The 12,047-nt window shown below is 34.1% G+C and overlaps 1 protein-coding gene across 3 annotated transcripts in view; it reads right to left on the minus strand.

Moving 5' to 3' along the window:
* LOC105228185 (neurogenic protein mastermind) overlaps window positions 1-12,047 on the minus strand; it is a 37,882-nt gene that overhangs the window by 12,987 nt on the left and 12,848 nt on the right. The window contains exons 1-2 of one of the 3 annotated variants that reach the window (XM_049461316.1): window positions 4,802-5,229; window positions 3,593-4,677 (exon numbers count right to left, since the gene is read on the minus strand). The exons of 1 other annotated variant lie outside the window; for it this stretch is intronic. In XM_049461316.1, the coding sequence (XP_049317273.1) occupies window positions 3,593-4,375 (783 nt within the window). In that variant the 5' untranslated portion in view covers window positions 4,376-4,677; window positions 4,802-5,229. Of the gene's footprint in view, window positions 1-3,592; window positions 4,678-4,801; window positions 5,230-12,047 lie in introns of those variants that run through there. One more of the 3 variants, XM_011207897.4, reaches the window with a different exon arrangement.

Here is a 12,047-nt window from a genome sequence, read left to right on the forward strand (position 1 = left end):
AAATCTACTAGATCGATATCGGTAAACAAATAAAAGTCTGAGTGAAGTAATATTGAACAATGTGTGTATCATAAATTTGGATTGGTTTAAAACTTGTAGTGTCCTCACAAATATATGTAAGCGGCTTCTGAAACAACTATGAAAATCGTAAACATAAATCTTATTAAATTTTAAAAAGGAAAAAACATATGCGGATATGTATATGTATGTACATACTTATATACAAAAGTCTTAAATGCGCAAATACTCAATAAAGAGAACGACTATAGAGTAAATGTTGCAAATATATTAGGTCAGCGCAATCTTCCAGAGCATGTGGGGTGCTCTCTATTTCACTCTTGAACATAATACTTAAACAAATACGAACCAACTTCAACGAGAGTCGTACTTGGGGACAGTGAAACAGATGAGTATAAATAATGTTGCCAGTGATGAGTAGAACTTTGAAAGGTATTTGGCAATAATATCGTCAATTGCCTTTGCGTCAAAATATCAAGACAGATCATTTTCTCGGTATACTTGTACACATATATGTGCATATGTTTCTTTTGTTGTCACTTTTTGCTTACAGTTAAGTAGCCGCAGATTTATCAAAATATCTTCTTTCATGGTAGACTCATTTTGTTTTAATGTGTCATTCATGCAAGGCATGACTGAAATGCAAACTTTTCTTTGCGTGCAAAAGCAATGTTATCTGCGAAATAGCCGAATTTTTGCCATTTTCTCATGTGAACCAGTTAGTGAAGAATATGCTTAAAAGTTATATTAAATACAAAATGGTCTGTTGGTACATACATACATATGTACATATGTAAGTAAGTACATACTTTTGAAGGCACCAAACTTTTGAATATACATATGTACATATGTAAGTATGTAACTGCTCAGTTGGGCATTTATTAATATGCTATTTTAGAAGTACAAATATAATACTTGAGAAGTATTTTTGTTTAATAAGCCTATAACTAGTACCTTTATAACGAAAGATTATATCATAAAGTAAGTATACATATAACAAATTATAATACATATTTGTTTATTTTACAGCAGATGAATTTTTTTTAGTTAGAAGACTGAGTTAAACTGGAAGTATACCCAATAACACCAATACTAATGTTTCATGATATGTACAATACATACATTTGTACATACATACATATACATATGCGTATGCATTATTTCGTAATGAGTGACTGAAAAAATAAGCTGACCTCATTAATTTTTCATCGTGCGATGAGTTTAATGAATGTATTCACATACATAAATGTGTATACATATATGTATGTATGTACACACGTAATTCATGCATGTGAATACTGCTTTTTTTCATCAACATCACTAATGCTAGGCCGCGAATACTGTTCAAACTGTTAGAAGAAGTTTTATTAATCAAAATATATTTACATTTAAGTACTGCGGCCGCTATATTAAGCGGACATTTCCTCTAATCGTGCACAGTGACCAGTCCCAAAGTTTTTTGATGTTTATTTAGCGGACAATCTATTAACCGAACAGAGAGGCTGGTCCTGTCAGTGTATATATATAGATATACATATGTAGTAGTTATTATCCTAATATGAGCCCACAAGCTGCAGAACTTAATCGAGCAAGTACAATTTTCTATAAGAGTGTTCAGCTGCCGGTGTATGCCGATGATATTGATATCATTGGCCTTAACATCCGCGCCGTCAGTTCTCCAAACTGGATAAGGAAGCAAAACAAATGGGTCTGGTAGTGAACGAGGAAAAGACGAAATATTTGTGTCAACAAACACATAGTCGGCGCACTCGCGACTAGGCTCCGGCGCCATTTTTCACAGTCACAAATTCAAATTCGTAGACCACCAACAACAATATCAGCCTCGAAATCCAACGCAGAATAAATCTTGCCAACAGGGACTACTTCGGACTGAGTAGGCAATTGAGAAGTCAAGTCCTCTCTCGACGAACAACAACCAAACTCTATAAGTCACTCATTATTCCGATGAGTCGTTGTTACGAGTTTTCGAAAGAAAAGTTCCGCGGAAGATAAGTATATGGTCCTTTGCGCATTGGACCTGGCGAATACCGCATTCCAATTTCCAATTGGCGCCACGTTGCGAAAAGAAGACACGACTGACATGCTGTGTTTTTCCAAATAATTAAATATTAAATAGATGAAATATTAAAAAAATAGTCCAAATAAGTTATAAAAGATCAAATTGAACAAAAATATCTCAAATATAGCAAAATCGCATATGCCTTATTCTTCCCAAAAATGGATCATGGTATTCGGGTAAAGTGGACCACTATGTTTTAGTACTAGAAAGAACTTAGGGAGGCAAAATAATAGACTGAATTCATATTTTTATTTATTTATAGGGCCTAGTTAAAACAATCGCCTTTTTTCCGCACATGTTATCGCCCTAACATAGTGTTTTCCTTTGCATGCATAACCTACCTACGACGCACTGTGCTATTTCAAGCTGAAGAGTTAAAATTAATACAATAAAATTTTTAACCACATTGTGCATACTCCAATCATTCATTCCCATTTCAGTGGCTATTTCTCGTATACACTTTTATATAATGCATGACCACTGAAATAATTTCCTGTTTAATATACATATATATTTTACATATTTTCACAAGTTAGTATTCTACTTTCTTAGAAATAGCGATAAAGAAATGGTGGTAAAATTGAATACTTTAAGTTTTTGGAATATGTATGTATGTATATAGGGTGGGCCATATAAAATTTTAAATTTCGAAGATAGGGCGTAAAAGATTGAGTGTAGCGTTTGCTGTATGGCACGTTGAGCCGTCCTGCTGGAAATAAGTGTTGTCCAAGTCTTCCTCTTCAATTTGCTTGTAGAAAAATTCGGTTAACATTGCGCGATATCGCTCACCATTGATGGTTACGGTTCCTTCTTCATTTTCGAAGAAAAATGGGCCGATGATTCCACCAGACCAAAATCCGCACCATACAGTGATTCGTGCTGGGTGCATTGGCTTCTCGACGATTACGTGCGGGTTTTCTGTGCCCCAAATGCGACAATTCTGCTTGTTAACGTAACCATCCAGGTGGAAATGAGCCTTGTCCGAAAAGATTATTTTTCGGTCAAATTGACCATCCTCGGTCAAACGATTTTCTGCCCAATCTGCGAACTGTAGAATAGTGAATAGCGACCCATTTCGTAAATTTTAGACTTTTTACTGAATATCTCTCACTTTCCGAATAGTATTTGACGTTTCCAATGTCGAAATATAGATAATTCAAATTTAAAACGTTAGATGGCCCACCCTATATATAAGTGCGTTCAAAAAAAAACCTCGTATGCCAATTATAGAAAATATATTGTTTTGCTCCAATCTCTTGAATTGTCTATTATAGCCTGATATCTGATATCTTTGATGACAACTTGTAACAAAATTTTCTAAATTAAACTGACCGAATTGATCGCAATTGAACATGTGTTAATTTGCAAAAAAAAAAGGTTCCGCGAATTGATAGCGTAAAAAAACGATATTTTTGTAACGCATTGTAGATTTTCTGAATATTACATTTTTCGATTCTTTTGTATTGAGATTGATTAGAAATATACAAAACTTACCACATGTACACTGCTTTGCAGATTGCCTGCCATCATTGCAGCCGCAGCCGACGCCGTATCTGTAGGCTTCTTCTCAGTTTTCTTGGCTGAGCGTTTATTTTTGCTCTCAAGGTATCGTTTTTGCAGCGCCGCTGTTTCACTATTTTGTTGCTCACATACTGTATTAAATGTTTGTTCATAGCGCGGTACACAGTCCGTCTGTCGACGTCTATAGTTTTCGATTCGTCGTCTAAGTCGATCAACCATTTGCTGCCTCTTTGGAGGCACAACTTCGGGACCGCAGGTACCCTGGTTGCCGGACGTTGGTCCGTTGATATTGTTGTTGACGCCGATGAGGCCACCCATTCCGCTAGATGCTCCAGCTGTTGTAGCTGTTGTTCCAGTTGCACCTGTAGGGCCGCCAGTTGCGCTGCCGCCAAAGCCAATGCCGCCTCCTGCACCGGCACCTCCTGGTGCTGGATGGTACGCAGAATGTTGGGATTGTGGTGGTTGCGTATTCGCCTGTTGATGTTGATGTTGCTGGTGATGTTGCACCTGTATCTGTTGTTGCTGTTGCACATTATGTAATTGTTGCTGCGTCGATTGTAATTGCTGATGTTGCTGTAGATGCAGCCCTAAACTTGACTGTTGATGCTGTAACTGATGGTGTTGTAAATGTTGTTGCTGCTGCAATTGTAAATTGAGCTGTTGTTGACGCTGCTGCTGGTGCTTTTGCTGTTGCTGCTGGGCTGCGACGGCTGCCTGGCTGGCGCTCTGAAACACAGGGATACCTCCAGCATCCATAAATACAAATTTCTGATGCGATTTTATCGTCGCCTTCGCGTCGCACTAGTCCTCTGACCTCTAAGGTCCGAACATTGGGCGTCGAACACGAATAAAACAAGAATAACCGAAGTAATCTAAGTATGCAATCACTTATCACATCAAATTTTAACGTCAAAACCTTTGGAAGATTCAATGAATCGTCAAATAGACATTCAGAATCATTTTTACTTCTGATCGGTTTTCGGAAAATTTAAATGATGTGCATTTTTCATAGTCTCATCCTGAGTAGCATACTCGTGTATAACAAATTTTAATATTAACTGCAAATAAACAATTTTAAATCATTAGAAACGAATATTATTTTTTTAATAAACGCATTTAATTAAGAAAGCCTTATTTTATAATTCAAATATTTTGCAAAAGAATTGAAAGGAATATTCATACATTTCAAAATTTCTTGTAAAAGTTCCACAGCATCAAGAACAGGGTGCATTTTCTATATGTTTATCTCTTTAGTATGATATGAGTATATGTATACTCGATTATTTCATGTTTGAAATTGAATTTTGTTGAATGAGGAATGAGTCATAAAATTGCACATTAACAAAATAAAAACTGGAGAACTCTACCGCTCTAACATCCATGACTGACTAGCTCAACGACGTAGAGGAAGCTAAAAATACTTAAAACGAGTTAGCTGTCTTACTGGCTGCTACATTCGTTGGTGAGTTGAACAGAGTTCGGTCGTTGTTATGATGAGCGTAGTACGTCAGTAGTAAAATGAGGAGGCCAGTTTCTTTTTCGTCAGAGAACAAACAGTGTTGCCATATGTACCATGAAAAAATTGTTTTTGAATAGTTTTTTGACTATTGATTAGGAAAACAACGATGCCGCTCAAAAATAAGTTTTGAGGATGATAATACACATATGTATGTATGTACATACATATGTATGATTATTACAAATTCGAATTTCCAAGTTTTTATTTTAACATGAATTTGTTCGGGCAAATTAATAAAAACTATAATTTTTTTCAATCTATTGTAGTCCGGAGTGTAGATTACCACTTGTTTAGAAATTGGATGTTGTAACCAATTTGGTTTACGTTTGCAATGAAAACCAATGCTAGTAACTACAATGCTAATGCATGTAAAGATACTTATGTATATGTAATGCTTTTATATTGATATGTATGTATACAGCTGTATTAGCTGTGCTATTGATGTCAATTCAAAATGAGAAAATATACAAGAGAAATAAGAAATATTGGAAATAGGTAGTTTTTCTTTTGTAACAATGTAACCAATTTTCTAAATTATTTGAACATGAGATTGTTATTTCCTCTATATACACATACATACATACTTCCTTTATAAAAATAATAAACAAGTATTTATTAGGATTCGTGATGAGTTCATTCTGCTATTCACTGTCACTTATCCACACTTACATCCGTATATATGTACTATGTACATGCATATTTTAATGTACAATTGAACTTATGCTCATTGTATGTAAGGGAAAGTGAATTGTTTTATTGGTACACCCACGGCAAACCAGCGAATAAAGTAAGTTTAATCGTGCTCAGTCATACGTGCCAATATTCCAGAGTACTAAACTTAGTACTCAATACCGAAATACTGTGGACGTTACCCTGCTCTATGTAAAGATACGAACAACGAAAGAACGAAATGTTTGTGTGAGTCGCCTGGAGTTTATGCAAAACCAGAGCAAATTATGATGCAAAGAAGCAGCCACCAATAAACTCTTATTTCTTACTCAAACGCCAAATGTCTTGTTTAGAGAATAAGTCGAGTTTTTTATCATACTTGTATTTATACTCTCAACATGCATTCATGTGGGGCATGCCCATTAGAATTGGTTGCATGGTATTTCGACGGTAATACTACTTGGTTGTTTCAAATTATTTATTCGTTCGATGTTGCAGTTTGAAAATGCTTGATTGGTAAAGTTGATCGCTTGTTCCAGTGATTGTTCGTTTAATCGACATATGTACATACATACGATGGCGAGTGCCAAATTATTAAAGTTCTTAGCAGGTGGAAGAAAAGAAATGGATAGTAACAAGCGCACATACATACATATAGCAGTTTCCCCCTGCCTTTGTTATTTTACTAAAATTTACTAAAATATTGATATTAGAATTTCCTCAGAACATGTTCAAATTTTAAATTGACTGCGGATTCAACTCTTCCAGATAATGTGAGTTATTAAATGCTACGGTTATCTGCACTACACGGATATTATTTTTGCGTTTTCTGGCTATTGTACAGCTGCTTTCAAAACCGGTTCGACACCAGCACATCGATTCGGGGCGAAATCGTGTGACTTCCCTTTATGTATTTTTCACCCCACCACAACTCCTTCTAGTTATCACTGCTATAGCCAGTAAGTTTTGTCGTCGTATTTACTACATACGAGTATGTATGTATGGATCGGGCGCAAATGGAGTGGTGATTAATGTCACCGGCAACATAATTTTCGTTTCTCGCTTCACAATTAGTTCCCCTTTGGATAAGCTTTCATTCATTTTCTACAACTCTTGTTACCCATACTTGTTACCGCAACATATTCTGCAACTAATATTTGCGTTCGTCGAGGCAACGGCGATATGAATCGGCAACAGTTGCATCCAAAATGAACGAAAAAATTTAATGGCAACATGGAAACCAAAATTTTGCTAAGATGCAACCTCATATTTCGAGGTAACTAGGTTTGCCCAAGTTTCATAAGGAGCGTTTGATACAAACTTAACGTGGAGTGGACCTAGAACATTTTGCTGATTACATGATTTTTTGACAAGAGGAAATACAGATGAAACCGGTAGAATATTGAATTGGGATTATGTACTGTGTTCAAGCTGAATAAGAAAATCTAGTAGCTTTTGTGAAATATTTACAATCACAGTTAAAAAGTAATTGCAATTCAAGATTTATTAAGAAGAGCAAGAGAGATAGTTTATTAAATGGGCGCTCAGTGGACATGCGTAATGAAGAAAATTTAAATAACATAGAATAAAAGGCACTTTGTGTTCGATAAGTTGGAGCTGTTAAACGGTTTTAGCAATATATGGAAAAACCAACTTTTTCTGGGTATTTGATCAATCCAATTTTCGGTTGTCGAAAACTTATGTTTAAAATATATTTTTTATTTCCCCCCTAGCGAATCACGCGCCAATTTAAAAGTTCGCTTTATGGAAGGAAATTTGTATGAAATTTGACTTCTAAACGCTATTGCCAATTTAAGAGTTCAAGTTATGGAGTACTTCTAGTTATAGTAGTTCGAGTTATGGAAGTTCAACTGTGCTTTGATATTAATGTATATAATATTTATATACGTATTACCGGATAAAAAAGGTGAATAAATATCTCCGAAATGATTTACCAAAATGAAAATTAACTCAACTAATTTTAATTAGAGATCAAAACTTTTAGACCCGTACCCATACGACAACGACATCAATAACAAGTAAGGAAGGCTAAGTTCAGATGTAACAGATTCACAGAGATACTATTGTCAGAAAAGGATTCTCTCTACATAAAATTTTCACATTGGCCCCATAAAGCCTTCCGACACCACCTAAAGGTAAAATTTAATAAGTTATTGATTTATTTGTCGATAGAAGTTCTTATAATATTTGCGCTCAGCAAATTTGTTGTATCTTTTGTTGTTTAGTGTCTGACAATGAAGTTGAAGAACCAGTTATCGAGGAAGATATGCAAGAACTCAAAGTGAGTTTTTCAGAAGCAGTTGAATGCATCAATACCTTGATATATGAAAACAATAATGATGCAAAGCAGATATCACATCTAGTTAATATTTACACGAAAAATGTCAGGAGCTATTAAACAAAAGGAAAAAAACAAGTCTCGACCCTTTCTTTAAACCAGTCCTTCCAAATTAATATGTACATATGTATAATGTGAAAAAGTATAAACTAAATCTAAGTTTCTGTTTTGTTATGTTTATTTCCTTTTTAAGTCGAAAACCTTTGGAAAAGTTAAAATATCGGAAGAGTGAAACATCTCATCTTCCTCTCACATGCGCATTGCATTTCGAGCGTCCACCCAAGTAATGTCCTATTCATTGGCAATGTACTCATAACAGATAACGACGATGTTTTCACGTTTTTTAATATCAAATAATATCGTTTATTTAAAAATTTTTCGGAATTTGTTTCTTTTTTGTTTTTTTAAGGACTTAATTGTTATCTTATATGTATGTACTATATACTTATATATAAAAATTAAATGCTATCTCGTTATGTACCCGCAGAACTTCCGAAGCACAGCACAGAAAAACGTGAACATTTTTACAATTCTGCGTTTATTTCTGCGGAAGGCCTTAAAATACTATCGATTTTGATTATATTAATGTCATCTCAAAAAAATCTGTTTGTAAAATAAATTTCAAATTGAAAACATTTATTTCGGTAGATATGATTGTTTTCAGAATCTAACAGAAAAAAATGCACCAAAAGGATTAATTAGATAAAATTTGGTTTAACACCACCACCAAGAAGGTGATTATCGCGTTACAGTATTTGTGTACATACTATGCATTTGGTACTTTGGTTTCTATAAAAAGGATTAAATGCAAGCGAGGCTGCGGGAAATGCTATGATATTATATAATGAGCCCCAGTGGCCTAATGTAGGGCATCGGCCTCCTAAGCCGAGGATTGTGGGTTCGAGTCCCATCGGGGTAAAATCAATACATAATGACTTTTTATAATAAAGATTATATAATTTTAGTACTAACACTTTCATGAGAAACGATCTTAAATAAAATAAATATATGTATTAGTAACAAAATTTTACAAAATATTCCTTTGAGACAAATTCATTACCATATGGAACATATACAAGTATATAAAAGGAATATTTGGAATCCGTTGGATTTTCACCATCATCACGGTAAGTTCAAATCATCATAACGTATGTATATTACGTAAAATATGTACATTCAAAACCTGATCCTGATAAGTTAGAATAAATTTGGTGCAATTATTCAGAAAGCAGCCATTAAAATATGTTATACAAAAAACCGGCATAATCAATATTTATAAAAAGATGTTATACACGTACGGGAATACTACACGTTCCTATTGACTGAAATGATCTAGTACAAAATTGGAATTTGTTGGAATTAATATTGATAAGAATAAATGAATATGCATACATACAAACATATCAAAAGCAAATGTACTTATGGAAATATATGTACCTAGGCAGGCATTTATAGTTTTGAGCTTAATGTTTTACGGTTTATTTATACTATTTCTCGGAAACATGGTAAACGTGTAGCTTGTATGTTGCCCTGAGTACCTGTGTTATATTAAAATAAATGTTAAAATTAGGTGTGTTAACTTAGATTCCATCTTCATTAATCCTTATATTAATTATATGAGGGCTAGGTCAAGTTGTTGCCCACTTTTATCTATTTTAGGCACATACATATATAAGATACACTGTTGTGATCAAAGCACTCAAATAAGATAACTCAAATATTGACCGATATATGAAAGCTCGAAAATCTTCATATTAGGAATATGAGGGCTCAGGGATATATTGGCCCGATTCAACGCATTTGTGATAAACAGAGATACCATTGCCAGGAAGGTATTCTCTTTGAATTTCAATTGTATATCCCATACATTGACCAATATTTTCGGTCTAAAGTCAACTATAGATAGTGGGATATTTGGTACTCAGAGATTCGAATTGGTTGGATTTGAACAATTTTTTTTTATAAAGTTGCATACTTTAAAGGTGAATATGTGATTTCACCAAAAAGTAGGCGATGCCATACCCATCGTCCAATTTTTATCCCGGCTTGCATAAAGCCCTCTCCAACCATCTCGGGAGTAAAATTCAATCTCTCTGACGTAATTAGTTATTGAATTATTGCGCTTTTAGAAGTTATTAACTGTACCGTTATATTGGGAGTGAGCGGGGATATCTTCCGATTTCTTCCATTTTCACTGTCGGTAGAAGATCTTATCGTATCTGCGCTAGGCAAATTTGGTTGTTCTAGCTTTAGTGGTTTAGGAGATATGTTCATTATTAGAAGACGTGGCCACGTCCACTTTTTCAAAAGTTTTTTCTGCAGGTGCCCATTGCTACTGCAATCCCCTAAGCCAAATTACAGTTTTCTATTAGTTCTTAGTTATGGCCATTTACACATCTTCGATTACTGACGTTTTGTAGGCGTGGATTACGCCCAATTTGTCCTTACTTTTTTGCCGAGGAATATGTCTACCAAGTTTCATCAAGATATCTTAAGTTAAAGCTTGCACGGACGGACGGACAGAAGGGTAGTAACTCGAATTTTAACTCGTCTTATTATCCAGATCATTTATATATCTATATAACCTTATATCAAACTCGATTAGTTTTATGTGATGCATATAATCGTAAGATGAACAAAACTTTGACATACATACATACATATGTACATATGTATATTCGTTGCAGCATGTTGCGAGAGTATAATACTATTGTTATATTGGAACGAAGCAAAACGCAGATATTCATGCCTCTTGTCGACTATGAACTCGAAATGTCAAAACATATACTAACAACATAAATTATACATGTGTATACATGTACTCGAATACTCATAGATAAGTACGATTTTTTTTCGTTGGTGCATCGACCTGTGAAAATAGCAACAATAACAGTTTAAGCATGCATCTGATACATACATTGTATAATATGTAGTATTGTCGAATGCATACTATACATTGTATCTACATGCCATAGTCACACGATAAAGCAATAACAATGATAATAATTCCGTTGCAGGCATAATCTCCACAATTGCACACGAGATTTACACATACATAAATATGTATGTATACATAATGTATAATATTGTTTTTCTAAAATACAAAATAAATTCATAGTTGATTAAACGGTAAAATATCAACGCATAAAACACATCTTATTTATTTTAAGTAAGTCGATATGTGATACTTGAGTTGATTTTGCCACTATTCAGCGATTCATTCTAGCTATTGGTACTACTTAATAAATTTTAATTTCTTTAATTGTGGGTTTATATACATACTTATATAGGACGAACACTCGTACCAATCGCGGCGACAGCTTTCTCATGACCGATTGGCATTGCACATTTTTCATTTTTTTTTTAAATCCACGCACACGTTCTCTTTAATGCTAAACAATCCTATTGCGGCGTTAATTTTGATAGTAATCGTATACGAGAATCTACACACAACACGGTAGTTAATTTTATACCCATATAAACTTCTAGAGAATCTCGTCCACGTGATTCTTTGGCTAAGGTATATCGTAATTATAAAATATTCAATACAGTAAAACAGTATTTAAGAATATAAACGAAAACGTTATTTCTGGTGTAATAATCCACGGAGTTAAATATGAACGTAACTTCCGAAATTGAAAATGATTGATAAGTAATTTTCAAAGTTGTTAGTTGATAACATTTGAGATAATGAAAGAGGGTATATCATGCTTAATTTTTAAATTTTAAATTTTTTAAACATTTTCCAATTAATTTTAATTCAGCAATAGGACCACTTCTCAATTAAATTCCATACCAGCATCAAATTGGACAATTTCGTTTATAAGCTTTCTAGGAAAATCAAGTGTTTTATGCGCACACTTTTAGTACCGACATTTACT

Source organism: Bactrocera dorsalis, unplaced genomic scaffold (genome assembly GCF_023373825.1).
Source record: "Bactrocera dorsalis isolate Fly_Bdor unplaced genomic scaffold, ASM2337382v1 BdCtg020, whole genome shotgun sequence".
NCBI classification, from domain to species: Eukaryota; Metazoa; Arthropoda; class Insecta; order Diptera; family Tephritidae; genus Bactrocera; species Bactrocera dorsalis.